General features: G+C 41.1%; 1 protein-coding gene across 4 annotated transcripts in view; it reads left to right on the top strand.

Moving 5' to 3' along the window:
• The first annotated feature begins 14,278 nt into the window (after positions 1–14,278).
• The window catches only part of COL4A3 (collagen type IV alpha 3 chain), a 148,579-nt gene continuing 137,272 nt past the window's right edge, over positions 14,279–25,585 (top strand). For all 4 annotated transcript variants that reach the window (XR_004441545.1, XM_033229989.1, XM_033229990.1 and 1 more), the window contains exon 1: positions 14,279–14,537. Coding sequence is in view for 3 of the 4 variants with exons in the window: in XM_033229989.1 (XP_033085880.1) it covers positions 14,451–14,537 (87 nt within the window). In the remaining variant the exon portion in view is untranslated. The remainder of the gene's footprint in view (positions 14,538–25,585) is intronic.

Genomic DNA, 25,585 nt, shown 5'->3' with positions numbered 1-25,585 from the left:
TTGGACTTCTCTGCTCTTTTACTAAGAATTCTCTTATTATAAGAATTATCTTATAATAAAAAATTTTAAACTATACACTTTTGTATTAGTCCATTCTCATGCTGCTATGAAGAAATACCTGAGACTGGGTAATTTATAAAGAAAAGCGGAGATTAATTGATTCGCATTTCCACATGGTTGGGGAGGCCTCAGGAAACTTACAACCATAGCAGAAGGCACCTCTTCACAGGGCAGCAGGAGACAGAATGAGTACTGAGCAAAGGGGGAAACCCCTTATATAACCATAAATCTCCTGAGAACTCACTCACTGTCAGAAATGGCATAGGGGAAACAACTCCCATGATTCAATTATCTCCACCTGGTCCCTCGCTTGACACATGGGGATTATTACAATTTAAGGTGAAATTTGGGTGGGGACACAGAGCCAAACCATATGAGCCCTCCTTTAAAAAAAAAAAAAAAAAAAGTCTTAAAACTTTCATCTTCTCTTTTAATAGCTACAAAGAATATAATTCCTGGAGTATAATAAATGATGACCTTTAAAATAAATCTACTACAGCATTATTTTAGATGCATCCAATAAATCAAAATGTCACAGCAGTCTGATTTTTACCACCATCAGCTTAAAATATAGGCACACAAGCTCTTTAACAGGAATTTTACATTGCTATTTTTAAAATTCGTATTTCCATTCCATTCCCCCCATATATCCTAATGCAATGTATTTCCATACTTGAAAATAATATATTGATCACCCTGTTATGTTTCTCTGCAACAAAATACTTATGATTATAATCTCTAATTCTTAACATTTTTCCAAAATTGGCTTTCATTATAATTATTGGTAGTATATAATTCATCAAAAACACAAATTTTAATCTTGATAAACAATTATCAAATACCAAAAGTAAAATTTTGTGGGAAATGTAGTTGTTAGTGAATGAACTGGGCCTTTTTATTTCTTATTAGCTTATTTAGCTCAAGATCAGTGATCCTTTCTACTGAAATGAGACAGGTTCAGCAACAATCCTATTTCCATTTTAGTTTCCAAAACTGTAGGTTCTAATAAAATTTATTCAACATAAACAAGAAGTTGTGAATGAAAAAAATGTGCTACGCAAATGTCACTCAGTTCTTTTTTCTTTTTTTTTTTTTTGAGACGGAGTCTCGCTCTGTGGCCCGGGCTGGAGTGCAGTGGCCGGATCTCAGCTCACTGCAAGCTCCGCCTCCCGGGTTCACGCCATTCTCCTGCCTCAGCCTCCCGAGTAGCTGGGACTACAGGCACCCGCCACCTCGCCCGGCTAGTTTTTTGTAGTTTTTAGTAGAGACGGGGTTTCACCATATTAGCCAGGATGGTCTCGGTCTCTTGACCTCGTGATCCGCCCGTCTCGGCCTCCCAAAGTGCTGGGATTACAGGCTTGAGCCACCGCGCCCGGCCGCTCAATTCTTTTAACCTCTCTTGAGGAGTAAACTGCCATGGTCTGAATGTTTGTGTCCCACACCCCCAATTTGTATGTTGCAACTTAACTCCCAATGTGTTGGTATTAAGAGGTGAGGCATCTGGGACGCTATTAGGTCATGAGGATTGAGCCCTCCAGAATGAGGTGAGTGCCCTAACAGAAGACACCTGAGAGAGCTTGTTTGCCCCTTCCTTCCACCATGTGAGGATGCAGCAAGAAGGCACCACCTGTAAAGCAGAAAGCAGCCCACACAAGACACTGAATCTGCTGGTGCCTTGGCATTGCACTTGCCAGCCTCCAGCACTGTGAGCAATAAACCTATTATTCATAAATTACCCAGTCTTAGGTATTTCGTTGTAGCAGCCTGAATGAACTAACATATATGCCAAAAGCAAGATATTAATTTATCATCTAGAATTAACTTGAATGATTTCCAGGCAGACAAGTCCTCCCTCCATTATGATGAAAGCACCCTGACCAGGAGATGTGGAGCTGGTAGATTCCTGTTCTTGACGCCAGCAAATGTGCTGCCCCTCATTCAGCCCCCAGACAGTTCTTACACCCTGGGACAAAGCAGGGTAGTAATATCGGGGAAAACGGTGGTCGAGAGGTTGCCTTTCTTTCGAAAAGCAGGGCAACCGTGAAAGAGGAAGTGAAAACTGACGAAACACCCATTTTCGGAGAGAGCAATTCTACAAAAGTATATACATGACCATTGAGAATCTGGAAACGGAATCCTTTAGTGAATGTTCCAAGTAGCTTGCATAACTCCTGAGAATCGTTTTGTCTCCCAGGGGTCCATGTACTTCAGTTTGAAGATCTCTATCTTGAATGAGCTGCTTAAGGTTAAAAACTGCCCTTTTCACTGTTTCACCAGAAGCAGGCCTTAGAGGACCTAACAAGCCACAAAGGAGTTGCAGAGAGTTTTATGACTGTTCTCCTGCCTAAGATGCAACTGCTAGGCCACAGCTGAGCAGAGCTCCCATCTTGCTGTTGACCTGACACTGTAAACAGCAGTGTGCCTGGCGCTTTGCAGTTCACAAAGTGCAGCCACATGTTATCCACAACCATCTAAGAGGGTTTTCTTTGTTGCAACCATCTGTCTTAAGAGCACAAAATATTTTATTTCAACCAAGCTTTTGACTGCACCAAACAAAAATACCCCACCACTCAGCAGAACATCCCATTCATCTGCCTTCTCACGAATGAATAGGTGTCATCTTGTGGGAATAGATGAAGCAGTGAGTTTCTGTTCGAGTCTATCACCATCACAAAAAAAAACGTAACTTGTATTTACTCTGTTCTCACTCTGCTAATAAATACACACCCAAGACTGGGTATTTTGTAAAGGAAAGGGGTTAACTGACTCACACTTCCACATGGCTGGGGAGGCCTCACAATTATGATGGAAGGTGAATGAGAAGCAAAGTCGTATCTTACATGGTGGCAGGCAAGACAGAATGAGAGCCAATAGAAAGGGGGAAATCCCTTATAAAATCACCAGCTCTCATGAGACTTATTCACCACTGCAAGAACAGTATGGGGGAAATCACCCCATTGATTCTATTATCTCCCACTGGGTCCCTCTCAGGAGACTTGGGAATTATGGGAGCTACAATTCAAAATGAGATTTGGGTGGAGACACAGCCAAACCATATCATAACTGCAACAAGCCAAAGTGTTATAGCACTAACATTGCAGACAACAGTTTTAGAAGATTGCCTCTACAGGAAACTTCTGCAGAGGTCCTGTGCCTTTTAAAGGGCATGATTTTGCTAACTGTTATTCTCAAGGAGGGAGCATTCTCTACAGTTGTGTCAGAGCCCCACCTTCAGCTCAGCTATGTGGAGGCATGACCAGGTTTCCTATCATCTGATTTTGTCTCCCCAGCCACACGGAAAGCCTCGAGGTAAGCCACTGACCCAAAGCAGCCCAACCCAGAGCTTGACTGAGTGACAGACACAGAACTGACTCTGGGATGAGGATGGTATAGACAGAATGTGGATCACTCCTCTAGGAGAGCTGAAATTAGGAAACCGAGAGAAGCAAGAAAGAGAGAGATGCAGAAAAAAAGATGCATCAAGAGATACCCTGATGTAGAATTGGGCATCAGATGGCTGAGGCAGGCCAAAGTGAAAGGCAAAACTAAATACAGAGAAAACGGACACACTGAGTAAGCATGAAAACCTGTTTCAAAAGAGGAAAATGCAAAAAGAGAAGGACAGATGGTTTCATTAAAGGATAAATGATCAGCTTACTCCTGAGAGCTGCCTCATTCCTGACATAAAGTCTTACAATCAGTTGACTTGAGCAAACTGACCTCTGCAGCCCAGTTGGACAGAAGGCATGGCCCCACCCTTCGTAGCTGGGTCTAAGGCTCCACCACCACAAGAAACAGCTCACTTCCTCCTCCTCCTCTCTTCCAAGAGAGAAATGGAACATAAGCACCCTGGGCCTTTGACATCCACCTTGCTCACCAACCCAAGTAAGATCCACAACCTCTTTCCCAGCAGCAGTAATTTCCAGCATGTATATTCAGCAAATGCCATTTTGTTATCCTCCTCTAACTCCATGAGCTTTTTGTTTCCCCCCTTCACTCCATTATGAAAATTCCTGGACTCCAATTCCCCTGGGACTCCTTATGCGTCTCTGCCCAATGCTTTCAAAATGACAGGTTTGGGAACAAGATCTGAGATCTTCCAAATCATTATCTCTACCACAGGGAATTTATTTTCTCAGCAACCCAATCTTGAAAACAAATACACCCACAGAACACTGAGTATTGGATGTTTCCAGTCACAGAAAGGTAACAGAAGCATAAAAACGTTTTCTCCTCCTCCAAAGTAACATTAAATCTTTGATTTCTGTTTAATGATAATTTTTTATTGGTTCAGTAAAATGATTTACTACTAACTTAATGACTGCACATACTTTCCTTTTTGGCCTTTTGACACTGAGCCATCTGAATACTCTCTTTCCAAAATAATTTTTGTGATTGCTTGAACACCTGTTTCTATATACATTTCTCTTTCTAAACTAGAATTCTCAAATACTCAGGTTTTGTAGAGAAATAAGCAGAGGATCTCAGAGGTCATGAAAGTGTTCCCTGAAAAAGAATGACATGTCCTATTCACCTCCATCCACCTGGACACCTCCTTTGGAGTGCTACATTTTTTTCTGTTCAGAGTCAACCATTTCCCAACATTCAAGCTGGTTACTTGGTTTTGCTCTTTCTAAAATCCCACTTTTTGGGGTTGACCCTACCTTCAGACCGTCAAAGAATTTATGTTGGTTTGAGTTCTTTAGCAAAAACAGTCACTCTCATCCCACATCCCAAGGTTTTCAAAGTGGGTCATGAGTCTGTGTGGTCCATGGACCACTGGAATGTGGATGGAGCTTCATGTTCTCTGAGAAGCAACAAGGAAAACTGGACAATTACTCAAGTAAATTCTTGAGAATGACTTGGAGTTCCAATTTGATCAGAATGTGCTGGACTATGGCCAAGCCCAACCCCACCTTTCCTTCCCTCCAGATTCAGCTGAACTGTTTGAGACTGCTGCAGAGTCCTCAGTTGACATTGGAGTTGAGTTTGCTAGTGCAATTGGACTAGATCTCAGTTCACCCACCATCTGGCAATATAGGCTTTTATTATCATTTTCCCCTGAGATCTCCTCCCAATATCAACAGAAAATTTGACAGCAACCATAATAATGTCACTTCTCGGAACCACACGAAGGTGATACATGTTCCAAAAATATACAACTGACTTTCCAAATCAGAGAAGCCCTTTGCCTCCAAGTGAGGAATGACATCTTAATTCAGACTATTGTCAAGTCTCTTGCCAAAACCACTAATCCCCCACATATGTCTTGCTGTATGATTATCCCCCTAAGGAGGACTGAGACTCTATCTGAATTCTCTGGACCTTTCAGACCTCCCGGAATTGCCTTGGGGGTGAACTCCAACAATAACACTCAACAATTCCACTGGGCAAAGCCCACTCACAACTACAATGTGAGGCTAACATTTGCCTTCGATGACTTCTCACCTCTGCCGCCACTTCCCCTCCATGGAAACCATCTGCCTCCCTCCATTGCTATCTGTGTGCTCATGGTTAATGGATGAAAGTACAGCTTTGAAGTTAAGATTTGTGTTCAGATCTTGATGATGCCAATCATATAAGTAATTAATTAATTATGCAACTAAAAATTACACTTTGCCGTGTAATCCTTAGCAAGTTTGTAGCCCCTGTGAGCACTTGATTTCTCAGTGTGTAAAATTAATACCTAACGGACTTAAATGAGTAGGACTTGGTGCCTACTGCAATGCCTGGCATGTAGGAGCAGCTCAATAAATGTTTCTTTCTTTCCTTTCTAATCTGCCATGGAGAAAAAAAAAAAAAAAGAGCTCACCATATATTGGGGAAAAGCCATAAACATAAAAACCTGGCTGGGCGTGGTAGCTCACACCTGCAATCCCAGCACTTTGGGATGCCAAGGCGGATGGATCGCTTGAGGCCAGCAGTTGGAGACCAGCCTGGGCAACATGGTGAAATCACATCTCTACAAAAAATACACACAAAAAAATGAGCCAGCTGGCTTGCACATGCCTGTAGTCTCAGCTGCGTGGGAGGCTGAGGTGGGAGAATCACTTGAGCCCAGGAGGCGGAGGTTGCTGTGAGTGGAGATTGCACCCCTGCAGCCAACCTAGGTGACAGAGTGAAACCCTGTCTAAAAAATAAAAAATAAAAAAAAAAGTGAAAACCAGGGAACACCGGGCAGACCCCAGGAAGCAGGCAAGACTTGATTTAGGAAGGAAGGAAGATCTGGGGAAATGAAAAAGGAAAAAGGAACAAACTATGACAGTACCTTATGAAGTACCTTTTAAACATCAGGAGAGAAAAATCACAAGGGATAAATTTTTCAGTTAGTTAGAAGGAGATATACAGAAGGACAATTCTAGGTAGAATCACAGTTAGCATACATTCATTCTGAGAATAAAAGACTGGAAAAAGATATACCACACAAACAGTCAGCACAGGAAACCTATAATGGATATGTGAACGGCACATAAAATGGACTTCAGGATAGGCAGTGACCCTTGATAATGATTTAAAATTAATATTGCAGGAAGCTATAAATAGTAATATATGTGCTTAACAACAGAAATTCAAATTAGATGAAGAAAAACTGCAAAATTGAAGGAAAAAATAGACAAATCCTAAAATACAGTTGGGAACTAATATATCTTCTCTTGGTTATTGATAGAACAAAGTACAATATCAGTTAAGACATAGAAGATCTGAATAACACTATCAACCATCTTTACTTAATTTAATACATACTAGCTCATTATACCAAGCAATCATGGTATATATTCTTTTCAAGTGGACATGGCATGTCCACCAAGATAGATTATATGCTGGATCATAAAACAAGTTTCAACACATTGCAAAAGACTGAAATCTTGCAGAGAATTACACTAGAATTCAATGGCAAGCCATCTAGGAAAGTCCCAAATATTTGGAAATTAAACAGCACACTTCCAAATAACCCATGAGTCAAGGAAGAAATCAGAAAATATTTTGAGATGTATGATAATAAAAACACAATATATCAAAATTTATAGGATGCAACTAACCCAGTGCAGAAAAGGATCTTCTAGGTATAAAAGTTTCTATTAAAAAAGAAAAAAAATCAAAACTCAATTACCTAAGCTTCTTTCTTAGAAAACTAGGAAAAGAACAAAATAAACCTGAAGCAAAATGAAAGAAATAATAAATACTAAAGAGGAAATTAACAAAGGAGAAGGCATTCAAACAGTAGAGAAAAATCAGTGAAACCCAACGTTGGTAGTTTGGTTCTGTATACAATTGATAAGCCTGAAAACTTGGGAATATCAAAAATGATAATATGATGGTATCAAATGACAAAGGAGATTAAAAAGATAATTGGAGAATCTTCTTATAATTATATGCCAATAAATTTAACAATGTAGAGGAAATAAATAATATTGGGAAAGACATCAATTATCAAAACTGACACAAGAAACAATAGAAAATTTAAATGGCCTATAGCAATTAAATTTATAATTAATGAATTTTGTAAGTAAAAACCTTCCCCAAAGAAAACTTCAGGGCTAATTGGCTTTACTAGTGAATTCTATCAAACATTTAATGAAGAAATAATAACAGTTTTTTTTATATACTCTTTCTGAATATAGAAAAAAAGAGAATGCTGGCCAACTTATTTTAGGAGGCTAGCATTATTTAAATACCAAAACTGACAAAGATATTACAGGAAAACTACAGATCAATATATCTTGTGAATATAAACACGACTCTCCTTAACATAATACTAACAAATAAAATCCACATATATGTAAATGCAAATGACCAAGAATAGCCTAAGCAATTTTTATAAAAAGCAACAAAGTTGAAGGAATTACACTAGTCTTGCTAAAAAACTACAGTTGTAAGAATGATGGTAAACAAATAGACATGTAGATAAATGGAATAAAAAGACTCACACATGATGATCAGTTGATTTTTTACAAAGGTGCCATGGCAATTTAGTGGGGGAAACAGTCTTTTCAACAACTGGTGTTACAACAACTGGATATTCACATGGAAAAAGTAATTTAATGAATCCTTATTTCCTACCATACCCAGAAATTAACTTGAAAGAGATCATTGAGGTAAAAGTAACAATAGTACCAAAGAAGAAAACGTAGGAGAAAATTTCTGCAACTTTGGCATAGGTATAGAGTTCTCAGGTGACAAGAAAAGCACAAATCACAAAAGAAAAAAATTATAAATTATATTCCATCAAAATAAAAACTTTTGCATCTTAAAAAATCACAAGAAAATGAAAAGACAATTCTCAGAATGGGAGAAAACTCTCACAATACTTGTATTTAACATTGATCTTGTATCCTCAATATACAAATAACAATTCAACAATAAGAAGATAAAAAGACAAATTTTAAGTGGAAAAAAGATTTGAATAGGCACTTCACAAAAGAAGCTTTATGAATGTTCAATAAGTACATTAAAAAGATGTTCAACATCATTAGTTATTGGAGAAATACAAACCACTCTGGGATACCTCTGTATAAACATTAGGATGACTAAAATTTAAAAATTAACAGCAAAATAAATATATGGAGCAACTGGAACTCCTATGCATTGTATTGTACCTTGCACTGAGAAGACAGAATAAAATCACTTTGGAAAACCATTTCTTTTATAATTAAATGTACATCTACCATATGACCCAGACCTTTCATTCCTAAGTATTTACTTGAGATAAGTGAAAATACACAAAGGCTTGTAGAAAAATATCCATAGTAGCTAGATTTGTAGTAGCCCCATACTAGAAACAATCCAAATGCCCAAAAATAGGTACATGGATTTTTTTTCCAAGTGTAATCTCCACACAATGGGATACTACTCAGCAATAGAAAAGAACATACTCCTAATCCACACAACATGGATGAATCTGAATATTGCTATATAGAGTCAGAGAAGCCAGATACAAGACAGTACACATGGTGTAATTCCATCAACACAAAATTCTAGAAAATGCCACCTAAAATGAAATCTACAGTGACAGAAAGCAGATCAGTAGTGGTCTGAGGATGGGATGTGTAAAGAAGGATGGATAGCAAAGAGGCAGAAAGAAACTTCTGGGAGTGACAGAAAAATACTACAGCTTGATGGGCGGTGGTGGTTTCACAGGGTGAATGCATCAGCAAAACTTCTTCAATTCCATGCTTTAAGTGGATGCAATTTATTGAACATAGATTATACCTCAAGAAATGTACTTTTTAAATTCCCTAATGACATGGTTTGACTTTGTGTCCCCACCTAAATCTCATCTTGAATTGTAATCTCATAATCCCCATGTGTCATGAGAGGGACCCAGCGGGAGGTAATTGAATCATGGGGGTGGTTTCCCCCATACTGTCCTCATGACACTGAGTGAGTTCTCATGAGATCTGATGGTTTTAAAAGGGGCTTCCCTCTTCGCTCAGCATTCATTCTCTCTCCTGCTGCCCTGTGAAGAGGTGCCTTCCACCATGATTGTAAGTTTCCTGAGGCCTCCCCAGCCATGCAGAATTGTGAATCAATTAAGCCTCTTTTCTTTATAAATTACCCAGTCTCAGGTAATTCTTCATAGCAATATGAGAACAGACTAATACACTTAACAAATAATCTCTGTACCTGCCCTCAAAAGCTTTGTAATGCAGAACAATAAATCACCACACACTATTTCTGTGCTATATAATAAAGTTCTGGACAAAGGTGTTCACAGGAACCATGCTCTTTAATCCTTGACCTAGGTCTTAAAGCACAGGTAGTTGTAGAACACAGACTAAGGAGGAGGTCCCTGCGAGCAGAGGGAATAGTAAGTACAAGGATGTGAGGTAAGGAAGTGTGTATAGTGAACCAGAGAAATCATAAAAAGCTTGGGATGACACAAGAGATAAAACAAAAAAGCTGACTTGAGACCACACTATTCTATTCCAAGAAATGTGAAATCAGTTTTGAAGGCAAAGGGGAACTTTTGGAAGCTTTTAAACAAACAAGGGGCATGATGTGTGTGATGGGTATTACTGACATTTGCCACCTGTTTCCCATTCTTTCCAGACATGTGATAGACTTCATTTCTCTGCCCCTTATAGAATACAGCATGATCACGTGATCCATTTGGTCAATGAAATGTGAGTAGAAGTAGCCTGTGTCACATCCAGGAGGAAGCTTGTAGGGTAGTTTTAGTTTAGCACATTCTCTTCCCCTTCTGAGGTGATTAGAGAAGATGTTGAGAGGGAATTTCCAGGAGGTCCCTGAGTGACTGCAATAAACAGAGCACCCCCACCCCACTCCCACTTCTCCACGTCCTGCGATGAATATGTAGTATAAACAATGAGAAAACTTCCATAATGATAAGCCTCTGGATTGGGGGAATTGTTTGTAACTGTCCCTAAAGTCACCTGTCCTTGCTAGCATAATGTGCAAGTTTAATTGGTAACTCTGATAATTACATAGAAGATGAGTTCCAGAGTAGAAAGACTGCAGGACAGAAAACTAGCTAGATGGCTACCATAATCCACAGATGATAGTGCAAGGCAGGAGCCATGAACTTAGAGAAGCAGAGAAGGAGTCCAGAGATGCAATGGCAATAACTGACATGAGTTGGTAATCACTCAGATTCTAAAAGCACCTAAGAGCCTAATTGTTTCAGAGGTGTTGAAAAGAGAAAGTTCTTGAAAGAGAAAGGATGGCTAAGAGGGGAAATGAAGTAAAACAAGATTAACGAAGCAGCTGTGGGCAGCATAAGAGGTGTATCTTGTATCTCATCAAAAGCAGAGGCACGTCCCTCTACAATGAAGGCTAGAGGTAGATCATGAACTTAGGAAGAAAACAGGCTAAGTGTGAATGCTGGGTGAATTTGACAAGTCATTCAACTTCATTTGTGCATTCATTAATTCATTCAGCAAACAGTAGCAGCCTCACTCATTCATCAACATCAGTAAAGAATACAAAAATAGCCCCCGTCCTAATGGGGCTTACATTGAAATGAAGTGAAGCAGACACAACTATTTAAACATTGTGCAGAAAACGGACATGATACTGTGATTACAAATTATACAGGACTTGTCAAAGACAATAACCACTCATTTTGTTTAAAACTCCTACATGGCATCAAAGTAAAAAATAGAGACCTCTATGTCCTTTGAATGTACAAAAAGAACCATCCTCCTTTCCTCTGTTTTACATTTAAAGAACCAACTGAAAAATCAACTCTTCTGACCCAAAGACAATTGCTTAACAATCAAGACTTCTAGTTAATTAACCACCTGGTGAGCCAGTCAAACAGTGTTCTAAAGGTAGCAGGTGGGGAATGAGTGGTTAAATATGGCTTTTAGATAAGCAGCTTCTCAGCATTTCAAGTACCAGGTGCATATGAATTGCCTGCAGATCTTGGTGAATGTGGGATCTGATTCAGTGGATCCAGAGTGAGACCTAAGACTCTACATTTCCAACAAGCTCCCAGGGATGCCAATGCTGCTGGCCCCAAGGGATGCCAAGGCAAGGTTCTAGAGGCCTTGGAAGTGTATTAACCTCAAGGGAGTTCATGGGCTATGCTTGCCTCCTGCTGTTTTAGTACTGAGTTCAGAAGAGCATCTCTACCACGTGCCACCATTTCTCATCAGGGCCACCTATTTTCCTTTGTACAAAAAAAAAAAAAATCAATTTTCACTATGTGACTATTGTGTGAAGATCCCGCACAAAGGTTTTTGCTAGCTTATTAGACTCCAACAACTCCTTGAGGTAGGTACGGTGAGTATGTCTATTTTATAGAAGGGAAGACTCCAGCCCAGAGAGGTTAGGTCACACTAGTAAGTATGGAAAAGACTCAGAACTCCAGTCTACTCCAGAGGTCAAGCTCTCCAGCATTGCCTCTTTCTTGCTGTATTTACATCACAAGTTTCTTTCCGGCTCTGTATCTGCATCAGAAATGACTTGCAGTTGACTGCTACCTCCTGTCCCAAAGTTGACAAAACCAACTCTAGTCCTCCAACAAAATGACCTGGTTTCAGGAAAAGGCAATTAAAATTCAAATTGAGGAATCTTCTGGAATTTGGCAAAGAGAAGAAGTATTTAACATTAGCATTGAGACATTTTTGTTTGTACTTTTTAAAATAAATATTGTCAGTTTGTGAAAGATAATCATGTGACTCTCAGAACTCTTGGACATTGTCACTTCATCAACAGAACACCTGCTGTTTCATTCCACAAGAGTGGCAGAAGTTTCCAGAACCTTCCCTACCAATGGAAAGAAGCTACTGCATACCACACTGCAACATCTGCGATATGATCATAAATTCCGCAGTGTTCCCAAGTTGTAATGAAGAGTTTAATATATGTGCTTTTTATTATTCTATTAAGAATATATCCTAATTCAACATGTTTGTGAAAACAGGAGCTCTCAAACTTGATTGTGCATGGCAATGTACAGGAAATTTTAAAACAGCTAGAGAGTCTGCTAAAATTGGCTTGGAATGGTCTGGGTATCAACATTTTTTGATCCTCCCAAAGATTCTAATGCTCAACCATAGTTGAGAATCACTGGCATAAAAGACAGAAAGAAGACAGTAAGATTCACACTATAGTCAAAATAAAAGGAACAGGAGGAGTGTCTTCATTCACTGTTAAGCTTTTGCCTACTTGCATGGCTACAAGGTTTTAGATACCAATAGACCCCAAGTTTAACTGCAAGAAAGTTGTTCCCTACAATCGGTGACCAACTGCATAGATCATACTTGCTGTCTGAAACCAACTGCAGCAAATATCAGCAACACTGTTCCAAAGCAAAGATTCTTAACCTGAGGATGGAATTCAGGTGATCTGTATAGGAAACTTACATAGGAAAATAAGTTGCATCTTTATTTTTAGTAACATGTCACAGAAGTTCAACATGTCCTCCCTTATGAGCATAGGCAACAGACCACAGTAGTATTGGCGGTTCTTGATAGTTTCCACCCACTGGTATTTTCATGTCACATTTCAGTTTGGGCTATTATCTCAAAATACCATTTGCGGTCATCACTACTTTGATATTACAGTTGCTTAATTGGCCTGCTGTTAAATCTAGCTATTTAATGCAATAATGATGATGCACCTATGTTAGTTACTATATCATGACTTGAGGGCTTCCATAATTGCATTTCAATAAAACTGATTCTGATTTAATTGTATTTTATGCATTTCACAGCATTCTTCAGAGAAGGAGTCTAATTGCTTTATCAGAGCCAGTGTGGTCCGTAGCACAGGAAACGGCGAGAGCCTGCTGGAGGACGGTGCCCTGGCACATTTGCATCCCAGGCCACCCCCAGGAAGAGCGCACCCTGACCAGAGCTGGGTCTTGTTTTGCCCTGCATTTCCGCAGATAAGATTTGGCCTGAAAAGCAGTTCAACTCAGCGCAGAATAAGATGGGCTTTCTCTTTCTCCTCAGCTGCCTCTTTCTCTTGGCATTTTGGAGTGCCCCGACTGCCAGGCCGGTAACTCGAGCCTCCAAATTAATCAAAACACACAGCACCCAGTTTAAAGCCCAGGCAGACAAGCCCAGGAGCCAGACTAGCTCTCCTCTGGTGACCCCCGGGCCACAACTCCCCAGCCGGGCCCGCCACCACCCCTTGAATGCCACGCTCCCTCCACTGCCCCTCCCAGGCAGGTTCAGGGGCCTCGGGACAGCGTTTGCCCCAACTATGGGAGCCTTACCTGTGGGGACGCCCGTAGCGCCGGGAGCTGCCGCCTTGCCCGCCCACGGGACGCGCACCTCCAGCCCCAATCCACCCGCGCCCAGCTGCCTCTTCGCGGCACTCTCGCAGCCAAGCCCGGCGGCTGCAAGTTGGAGGCGGGCTGGAGGCGGGGAACGCGGACCGCCGCGGGCGCGGGGAGCAAGCAGGGCCTCCTGAGTGCAGACGCCGGGCGCGCCTCCGGCTTAATCTGGGCAGGGCCGCTGGCCACTCCCTCCACCCTGCGCAGCCACCTCCCCACCGCACACCCCCAAACTCCCCACCTCGGACCCGCACCCCACTTCCCCGCCTGGGTCCCCGGACCTTAGGAGCATCACCTCCTTAACCCCTTACCCTGGATCCGCGCCCACCTGCCCCGCAGGCGCCCAGCCCTTTCTCGCCTCCTGGGCACGATGCCCGGGTGGAAGGGACACTGCCTGGTAAGTTGGGAGGGAGGGGGGTACGAGGGCGGGACCTGAGCCACTTCTTCCCTCCCTTGGAGCCACAACCAAAAAGCCTGGGTGGGGAGGGACGAACCGCGCGACCGAGCCCTACAAAACCCGCCCCGGCCGAGTGGCGAGGCGAGCTTTCCAGCCGGGCTCCCCGAGCCGCGCTGCGCAGGAGACGCGGTGGCCTGAGAGCCTGCGAGTCCCCGAACTCGCCCGGGCTCTGAGCGCGCGCCCACCATGAGTCCCCGGACGGCGCCCAGATCGCAGGTGCTCCTGCTGCAGCTCCTGCTGGTGCTCCTGGCCGCGCAGCCCACGGCCAGCAAGGTGAGTGGGGGCTGCGCGACCCCCACCCCCGCACTTTCATCCCCCCTCCCCGCGTCCGGGGGACACGCTGGCCCCACCCGCAGCGGCGCGGTAGTGTAGCGGCTGCCGGAGTAGTGGCGGGGCTGCGGGCTTCACGCAGGTCCCGGGACAGGCAGCGTGCGGAAGGGAGCAAGCAAGCGGGGATGCCCCGGAACAGGTGGAATGCGCAGAGCTGGGGGAAGAGGCGAGGAGGGGGTTTGTCTAGTGCCTAGGAGTCAGAGATGGCGGGGACAGACCTCCAGAGGTCAGTAAATTAAAAAATAGACGCATAGGTAATCGCCAGGGGTGATACGTGAGAACACAGGATGTGGAGATGCACGGTGTCACGCTGGTGAATCAAATCAAGCAGCTTGGCCGAGCGCACAGAGGGCTGGCAGGAGACACCTGCAGGGAGTTTCAGCCGCCTCTTCCTAGCCGGGACCTCGCGCTAAACCCTGACCTCTCTGAGGCTCAGTTTCCTCCTTGCAAAACTTGCCCTTCAGTTTTCCTTTGCTATTGTTGGGAAAAACAAACGCTATCACTGAAAAATTAAGAGCACCTTAGAAATCGAACTCAGGTTAGAATCAATTAAGCAATCTCTCACTTTGATTTGATTTTTGACTTGGAATTTGAGTGAAACCGGATTTATTTAAATCCGCCACATATTACTTATTCTTTGCCATTAAAGAGAAATTGATTGTCCTGGAAACGATTGTGCCTCCTAGAGCAGATCGTTGATTTTACCTTGTGAAAGTAAACTTTACTTGATTAGAAAGGAAGAAAAACTAATTATTCACTGACAATGTGATTAGTTACATAAAACTAAGAGTATCTACAAACTGTTAGAAATAATAAGAAAATTCAATAAGATTCCTTGATCCAACATCAAACATTAAAAAAATCAGTAGCATTTCTGTGCACCATCCATGTGTGCATTTGATTTTACCTTGTGAAAGTAAACTTTAACTTTTCAGATGCTTTGTGTTATTTTTACACTTTAAAAAGTTGATTTGGGTGATAACGTGGCATAGGAAATTTCATTTCCAAGGATGAGCAGATGTTTTTACAAATGTTATCATTGAGATAATGATTGGAAATTAACGGTCACAGAAATATTTATATATGTTACATGCAAAGATTTTAGAACCTATGGTCACATATAATCCAAGTTTTTCCTATTTAAATTAAATGAAGACATTGCAGACAGTCCAGGTGAAACTCAAGCCCTCTCTGACACCCCCATGCCTCTCCCCATTTCCCTGTCTTCCAAGAGGTATCGACTTTCACCACTTTCATGTTGTTTTCCAAACACTTTCCATGCATTTACACACACATATATGAACCCACAAACTATATGTTTTGTTGGCTTTTTAACACAAATGATACTGTGCTGTATTCCTTTGCAACCTGTAGACCAGTCCATGTCAGTGTTTAAGACCTTCTTGTTTTTCTTTTTGCTTTGTTGCATAGTTTTTCACAATATGCCAAAGTTAATTGAACCATTTCCCTATCATTTTACATTTAGGTTATTCACTATTTCACATTCTAAAGGATATTTGTGATCCATGTAATCTCTTTATGTAGCTGGTTCTAACAAAAATGCACGTTGCATAGATTAGGAATTCCCAGCCCAGGTATTTAAATGCTGCTGGGCACGATAGATAAAACTCATGCAAGTCAGTGAGGATTATCTACCAGCTTGAACCAGGACAAATAAATCCAAAAAAGCAAAATCCTAAAGGAAATGTATGTTGTGGGGAAGCCTGGAGAAGTGATCCAGAGCAGGGTTTGCACATGTTTCTGAATTTAGAAGAAGAGGAATGAGATCGGGAAAGGATGGAAGAATTGTACTTGTGTAAGGATCAGTCTGAAAAAGTAATGCTTGGAGACCATGCAAACTCTAATTACACCATTTTTCAATTCTGTTGTTATATTCCTTTATTATTTTTACATGTAAACTTTACTGTTTTGAGTTTGGCCACATCTTGGTGACTTCTTGCTGAAATTAATCCATTTGTATTGTTTTTCTCATCACTTGAAGTAAGTCTTTCATTAAAAAGTTTTCAGGATTATCATTTCCAGTGTACCTGCTGGGTTAGAGAGAAAATATGCGAGTAAAATAATGAAATGTGCCTTCATCTTGTAGAAAAAGGAATCACAGCATTCACTGATAATCGGGCAATATGCACCAACATGGCTCCCTTCACAGAGAAACTCTGCTGTTGGGCAAGGCTGTTGACCACTTTGAGCCTCAGTTTTCTCATCTGTAAAATGAGAGAGTTGAAACCCCAATGGGGCCAGCAGGTGAAGTAAAGAGCAAGGCAATGGTGTAAGAGATAATCTTTAGAGCCTAGTTGTTAGCATGCTAGAAGTCAAGCCCAATTGTGCCAGAATCACTTCAAGAGAGAAGTTGGGAATCCAGTGTTTATTAGAAACTTCCCAAATTCTAAATATTAGCAATAAGCCAAAACTTTACAAAAACATAGCATGGGCCAAACAATGTATAAGTGAGAGCTAAATGTAACTTTGGAGCCATTATATTTTATTATTTTTGTTCTACTCTAGTTAAGGATGTGTTTCGCTCTAAATTTCTTGTTTTGCTTTAGCGTTTCTCAAAACAGGGAAATAGCAGTGGTGTTGACTCTACATGCTAAGTTTGTTTAGACGGGGTGGAACTGTCCACCCACACAATTTGTACTGATGTGCCCAGAATGAAATACCTCTGCTGCTTTGCACAGGCATCCAGTTCCAGGCTGGCTGCCCAGCGCATCCCCAGGTTTTATATCTGTCAGGACCCAGCTCACCCACTGGAGACAGGGAGTCACCTTGTTGTTGTCTCAGGCAACAGACCTGGGAGTGGAGGTATAGAAAGCCCCGTCTTTGACTTCTGGATAAGGTGATGTTCACACATTAAGATATCATGGTTTATCCTTCTTCTTGCCTTAGCATTCCAGACAGGGCAGCAATGTGAGAAGCAAATATCAAAAGTTGAAAAACACCTGCACTTGGGGAGGATGCTTTCTCACCGGACTTCATTTTCAAATTTAAGCACTTTCAGTTAAATTAGAAAGCAAAAAGTAATGCAACAGACATCAATTTATCTATCCCTGAGATTAAGCAAGTATTAATATACTTTGACTTGTTTGTTCTCAGATTTCTACCTTTAAGAAAAAAAAAATCTGAATACAGAAAGTCATACACACATGATTTACTCCCTCTTTTATCCCAAAAAGTTTATGTATGTAATTTCCCTGCACAGTTTTGTGTTTTGTGTGTGTGTGTGTGTTTTCCATAAAAAATAATTACTGTTTTGTGGTCTTTCAGATGTAATAAATAGTATCACATTATACATATCTATTGGAGCTTATTTTTTATCACTCCATATGATGTTTTTGAATTTTATCCATGTTGGTACATATAGATACAATGTATTTGTAGCATTTAGTATCCAGCTATATAAAGTATGGTTTATTTTTCCATCTTCCTAAACATAGTAAGCTTGTTTTTATATTTTCATTTTATAAAGTTGCAAGGCATATTTTGGTATATGCACCATTGTGACAACTAGAATTTGAATTCCTAAGTGGTTCATAGAGAAAACAAATTTAAATATATTAGGAATTGACAAATTCATCTGCAAAAGGGTTGTGCCAACAATGTACCAGAGTGCCTGTTTCCCTATATCTTCAGCAAAGCTTGTTTCCCTGTATGTTCAGCAAAGCTTGGTGTGCTTAGATGTTAGTGGTGTGAAATGAGATCTTGTTTTGACTAGTAAGTTTGTAAAGTTTTTCGTATTTTACTTGGCCATTTATATTTCCCTCAGAGTGAACTGCATAGTACAACTTTCTGCCTGTTTATCTATTGTGAACTTCGCCTTTTTATTGCTAATTAATTAGAAGTTATTTATATATTTGGATACAAAATTTTTGTCATTAAAGTGTATAGCAAATATTTTATTCCAATCTTTGGTTTATCTTTGAGTTACTGGTGCTTTCATGTATAATACTGTTTCCGCTATAATCTCAAACTGATTTTTTTTGACATTTGGTCTTTTGTACCTTGTCAAAAAATTTTTTTCTTTTCCTGGGATTATAGGAATGTTCTCCTACATTTAAAAAAGTTTCATAGTTTAACTCTTTTCCAGTTAGATCTCTTAATCCTGGAATTATTTTCTGCTTATGAGATCTACTTTTATCTTTTTCCATGTAGATGACAAATTGTCCTAGCATTTTAAATCAAATAGTATATTCTTTCCTTCAAAGTTTTGCAGTGTTATAGCTGCAAACATGTATACCATTTATATGTGGGTCTATCTGTAAACTCTCTATTCCATTGGTTCGATTTTTTTTGGCCCTTCAATACCACATTGTTTTTGATCACTATGTTTATATTAAATCTATATCTGGTAGGACAAGTAGAAGATAGAACCGCTATCCCTGTTATTATTATTCTTTAAATTTATGACAGATATTCTTTTCTCTTTGCTCTTCTGGCTGAGTTTTAGCATCTGCACATCAAATATCCATCAAAGATTCCTGTGGGATGTTAATTGGTATTGCACTGAACATATAGGTAGGATGACTGCTTGTTGAAGTATAAACACATGGATGGTGCACAGAAATGCTACTGATTTTTTTAATTTTTGATGTTGGATCAAGCAATCTTATTGAATTTTCTTATTATTTCTAACAGTTTGTAGATACTCTTAGTTTTTTTATGTAACTAATCACATTGTCAGTGAATAATTAGTTTTTCTTCCTTTCTAATCTTTCTGCCTTTTTTCCCTTGTATTACTGTGCTGACCAGCTGTATTAGTCTGTTTTCATGCTGCTGATAATGACACACCCGAGACTCGGTAATTTATGAAGAAAAAGAGATTTAATGGACTCACAGTTCCACGTGGCTGGGGAGGTCTCACAATCATGGCAAAAGAACAAGGGACATCTTACATGATGGCAGGCAAGAGGGAAGGAGAGCCAAGTGAAAGGGAAAACCCCTTATAAAAACATCAGATCTCATGAGGCTTATTCACTATCACAAGAAACCGTCCCCATGATTCAACTATCTCCCACCGAGTCCCTCCCACAACACATGGGAATTATGGGAGCTACAATTCAAGATGAGATTTGGGTGGGGACACAGCCAAGCCATATCACCAGCACTTCAGGGCAATGCTAAATAAAAGCAATAATACTATATATTTTTGTCTCATTACTGAAGTTAAAGGAAATATTTTTAATATTTTTATTAAGAATTTTTCTATAGAGTTTTAATAATTCTCATCAGTTTAGGGAGTTTCACTCCCTAATATTACTGTCATTGTTCTACTTAATGACTGGATGTTAATGTTATCATTTATTTCATCTGTATCTATTTTAAGAAAAATCATATACTGTTTAGTCAGTCAAGGGAGCAAATTAATTTATTTTAAAAATATTTAACCATCCTTGTATTGCTGTGGGATAAAATCTAGTCAAAATGGCTCTTCTTAAATTGTATACTATTATTAAATATGGAACAAATATGGAACAGTGAATTAACAAATGTAGCATTTAATGGCTTTTTAGCTGAATACCCACATAAAGACCATTCGGGTCAAGGAACAGCACACTGCTAGCACCCAGAAGTCACCCTTGCATCTGTCTCAGCCACAGTCCTCTTTCTTTTCCCTGAAACTAGAATCTGACTTCTAATAATCATTTCCTTGCTTTTTAAAATGCCTTTATCATCGAAATACTTATTCCAAGTGCTATATTTTGGTTCTGCCTGTTCTGAACTTTATGTATGTAGATGCACACACTTTGAGATAGCGTACGTAAATTCCTATGCCATGCTCAGGGTATAAATGTAGCTAACCCAGGAGTGGGCCCCTGTGAGAGTCCACCTAAGACATGTACACTATGGCCATATGTTTACTGACACCTCTAAACAGGAAAGTTGAGATCTTAAATAACCGATGTGTATGACGTAGCAAAATCCTCATGTGCGTTGTTTTCTGGAATGAAGCTGTTGGCATCTGTCTTAGTCAGCTTGGGCTGCCATCACAAAATACCATAGACTGAGTGGCTTAAACAGGCACTTATTTCTCACAGTTCTGGAGGCTGGAAAGTCCAAGATCAGGGTCCCAAATTGTTACTGGGGGTGAATCCGTGTGGGTCTCCAGAAACTTCAATTCTTGCCTCCTCAGAAGAAAGAATTCAACTGAGGGGCAGAAGGCAGAAGGAGAGACCAGGGCAAGTTTCTTTTCTTTTCTTTTCTTCTTCTTCTTTTTTTTTTTTTTTTTTGGTAGTTATGAGGGTTATTTTATTTCTAAAGCCGTATGTAGTCAAATGTCATCATATGACAAATGGTAAGGGCAGCAGTCGTAATGCATGGCCTAGGCACTTGGGAGCCCATGACAAACCAGGGCAAGTTTTAGAGCAGGTGTGAAAGTTTATTAGAAAGCTTTAAAGCAGGAATGAAAGGAAGCAAAGTACATTTGGAAGAGGGCCAAGCAGGCAACTTGAAAGGCAAGTGCCTCGTTTCACCTTTAACTTAGGGTTTTATATATTGGCATACTTCTGGGGTCTAGGGTCCCTTCGCTCGTGATTCTTCCCTTGGGATGGGCTGTCCGCATGCGCAGTGACCTGCCAGCACTTCAGAGGGGAGCATGCGCAGTGTGTTCACTGGCGTTGTATGCCTGTTCACTTGAGGCGTTCTTCCTTTACCTGTGGAATGTCCCTGGAAGGTTGTATACCAGTTAAACTCCGCCACTTTGCCTCTTAATGTGCATGCTTGAGCCCACTTTCCCAGTTCCTGAGATCTTATCGGGAAGATGCTGCTCACCACCTTCAGGTGTTTTCATTTCTTGGGAGACTGCCTTTCCCTGGCACTGGCTGCAACCAATTATTATTTTACAAAGCCTGTTCAACAACCGCCTGACCATCATATGATAGTTGCCTGACATTCCTGATGAGGCAGGGGCCCTCTCCTGCTCTGCTCATGCCTGACTAGCTACCTACGGTAACAAAATGTCTGGGTGCTGGTAAGGGCCCTTTTTCTGGCTTGCGGACTGCTGACTTCTCCTTGTATCCTCACTTGGTAGTTGGGGTGGGTGGGTAGGGAGAAAGAGAGAGAGAGAGAGTTACTGCTCTGGTTCCTTCTTTCTTTTTCTCCTTCTCCTTTCTTCTTTCTTCTCTTTTCTTCTTCTTCTTCTTTCTTCTTCTTTTTTCTTCTTTCTTCTTCTTCCTTCTTCCTCTTCGTTGATGGAGTCTTGCTCTGTTGCCCAGGCTAAAGTGCAGTGGCACTATCTTGGCTCACTGCAACCTCTGCCTCCTGGATTCAAGCAATTCTCCTGCCTCAGCCTTTCCAGTAGCTGGGACTTCAGGCACAGGCCACCACACCCAGCTAAGTTTTGTATTTTTAGTAGAGATGGGGTTTCACCATGTTGACCAGGCTGGGCTTAAACTCCTGACCTCAAGTAATCCACCCGCCTCTGCCTCCCAAAGGGCTGGGATTACAGGCGTGAGGCACGGCACCTGGCCTGGTTTCTTCTGATAAGGGCACAAATCCCATCATGAAGACCTCACCCTCATGACTTCATCTAAACTGATTACCTTCAGAGGCCTCACTTCCAAAGACCATTACCCTAGGCTTCAGCTTCAACCTAGGAATTTAGAGGGACAGAAACTTTTAGTCCATAACATTCTGCCCATTGTCTCAAGATTTATTACAAACATAAAGAAGCTTTTAAAGCTCTTTAACTGAAAAAAATGAGTTCAAGCAAAGCTACTAAATGAAGTAAAGGAAGCTCTGTGGGTAAACTTAACCTGTGACAATCACAGTTTAAAATGTTAGTTTTAATATCATTTCTATAATAAAAATTCTCAGTGTTAGACATCAGTGGGAATTAGGAACTATTAATAAAAACCTTTCAATACAACAGAAAACTCTTTGCTCTTCTTAGCAAAAAAGATTAGACAGAAGCTTCACTTTATGGTGACGAAATAAGTACAAGTCTAGTAAGAAAGCACCTTACTCCAGGTTCCAAGTTGATCTCCCAAAATGTAGTCCCTGGCTGTGGTTTTCTCAAAGTAGCCATGTCAGCCTTTCCATTCTTCCAGGTGTTCCTCATGTAAATGCTAATTAGGGCCTCCGGTTTCAGGTCCGTTTCCTAACGGAGACTAAATTAAATTATATTAGTGCAACAGTTTTCCACACACCTACAAAACTTTGGGTAAATATCTGTGTCCATGCTATACAATAGATATATAATGTGAGCCATGACTACAAGCCTCATATGTCATTTTAAATTTAATATTTTCTAGTAGCCACATTAAAAAATAGAGATGGGTGAAACTAATTTTAGTGTTTTATTTATACCAATACACATCTGTCATATTATCATTTTAATATGTAATCACTATTGTAAACATTAATGAGATATTTTACAAACTTTTTTTTCCTATTAAGTCTTCAAGGTCTGGTGTGTATTTTGTACTTACTTACAGAACATCTCAATTCAAATGAGCCACATTTTCAAGCATCTATAGCCATATGTAGCCACTGTCCTGGACAGCATGGGTCTATGTAAGTGGCATCCAGAGGAGAGGAGGTGATCCAGTCCATCATGTCATTCTGTGGAGAGAATAGACTTTATCTGGTTATTTCCCATAAGAAATAAATACTTGTCAAAATGAAACACTTTAATTGAAGGCAAAAAATCAGGCTGAGTTGTGCCTAAATATCTGTGCATCTTTTTCTCCAGAAAATTAAGATAGTTGGCCTTGGCTGCAATGTTTAAAGCTATACAAATTAGCATTGTAATTTGATGAGCATTGTAATTTTGTAAGTTATGTACAGGAAAACTTGAAAACACATCACAAAACAGAAAACAATTGGAAAAAGGAATGGGGCAAGGGAAATATATTGAAAACCAACACACCACACCTTGCCTTTCATTTTAAACTGGAAATCAAATTATCTTTAGCATCCAGACAGGGTAAGAGGTTTAGTATTACACTGGCCAAGTAAGTTCCGAAAAGGTCTCTGTTTCTCTTATCTGAAAATGATGACAACGTAGTTATAGCAGACGAAAGTGCTCCATATAGCGCCTGATACAGAATGTGTATCCAGCGTTTTTAGTCTAGCGATTATTATTATTATTTTGAGATGGAGTCTTGTTCTGTCACCCAGGTTGGAGTGCAGTGGCACAATCTCGGCTCACTGCAACCTCCACCTCCCAGGTTCAAGCGATCCTCCTGCCTCAGCCTCCCAAGTAGCTGGGATTACAGGCACCTACCATTACGCCTGGCTAATTTTTGTATTTTTAGAAGAGAAGGGGTCTCATCATGTTGGCCAGGCTGGTCTTGAACTCCTGACCCAAAGTGATCTGCCTGCCTTGGCCTTCCGAAGTGCTGGGATTACAGGCGTGAGCCCCTGCACCTGGCCTAGCGACTATTATGTTCTTATCATTACTCTTCAATGCCAGACCCTAGGATAGAAGACATAGGCACTGGGCTAGGTACTGGGACTCATTGGTGAACAAACCAGTCTGAATCCCCAGCCATGATGGAGTTAGATGGCAGCAGCCCAGTGAACAGACAAATGTGTAACATCAGATTGTGGTGCTGCGGGAGAGGATGGGATGTGGTGATGAAGAAGGAGACTTTTTAACATTAGGTAGAGGTGGTCAGGGAAGCAGACTGAGGCTGGACATGGTGACAACCTTGTGAAGCACTGAGGGATGTGGTCCAGGACAGGGCCTCTCAGAGGTGGAGAGAGGCCAGACACTTCCAATTTTACCACTCCTGTGTTGTCAAAGAATAAAACCAGGCCAGGCACAGTGGCTCACCGCTGTAATCCCAGCACTTTGGGAGGCCAAGGTTGGTGGATCACCTGAGGTCAGGAGTTCGAAACTAGCTGGGCCAAAATGGTGACACCCCATCTCTACTAAAAATACAAAATTAGCCGAGCGTAGTGGTGGGCGCCTGTAACCCCAGCTACTTAGGAGGCTGAGGCAGGAGAATCACTTGAACCTGGGAGGCGGATTTTGCAGTGAGCCAAGATTGCGCCACTGCACTCCAGCCTGGGCGACAGAGCGAGACTCTGTCTCAAAAAATAAAATAAAATAAAATATAAAATAAAATAAAATAAACCAAGACCAGCAGAGCTTTTGAAATAAAGAAATAACATGAAATTTTAAAAGCTAAGCATATTACTGACCACAAAGGGAACTCCTGGCCCTGAAGGAATATGCTGAGTATTTTGCTACAGGTGAGGTGGAGGATGGGACACAGGGAGTTAGGGTACAACAAAGGAGGTGGGTCTGTTGTGGTTATGCTAATTGAGGATTGAGCATTGCTGGATGAATAGGGTGCAGTAAGTCCACAGGCCTCTACGTGGCTGTCTGTGGTATAATTGTAATGTTTACCTTTAACAAATCAAAATTTTAGCAAAGGAGATATAATGCAGTGTTTTTATGCTATTCCCAAGATATTTGCATTAGTAATGAAATCACAGTGTGGTTTGGGAATGAGCCCACATATAAAATGGTGCAATGGAAACATTCTTCTTTCATTCCTGTTGACATATCTCTGCCCGTCTCTCCTCAGTCTCATTGGGATGGGTGTGAATTTGCCAAATGTGGCTGTGCAGCCCAGAGGAAGAATGCCAAGCTAGGCCCAAGAGCTCTTATCCCACCTGACACAGGACCAGGCCAGAGGGGACCTTAGCCCAGAGCAAGAATGCCATGCTAGGCCCAAGAGCCCTTATCCCAGCTGACACAGGACCAGGCCAGAGAGGACCTTAGCCCAGAGCAAGAATGCCAAGCTAGGCCGAAGAGCCCTTATTCCACCCGACACAGGACCAGGCCAGAGGAGACCTTAGTCCAGAGCAAGAATGCCAAATTGGGCCCAAGAGCCCTTATCCCAGCTGACACAGGACCAGGCCAGAGAGGACTTTAGCACAAAGAAAGATGAAACCCAGTTCAGGACCTGGAAGTAGTGAGAAGCTCCTCAGAAGAAGAGGAGCGGAAGAGAACCAGTCTACAT

This window comes from Trachypithecus francoisi, unplaced genomic scaffold (genome assembly GCF_009764315.1).
Source record: "Trachypithecus francoisi isolate TF-2019V2 unplaced genomic scaffold, Tfra_2.0 Lachesis_group13, whole genome shotgun sequence".
NCBI lineage: Eukaryota > Metazoa > Chordata > Mammalia > Primates > Cercopithecidae > Trachypithecus > Trachypithecus francoisi.
This window is presented reverse-complemented; position numbering and strand designations above follow the sequence as displayed.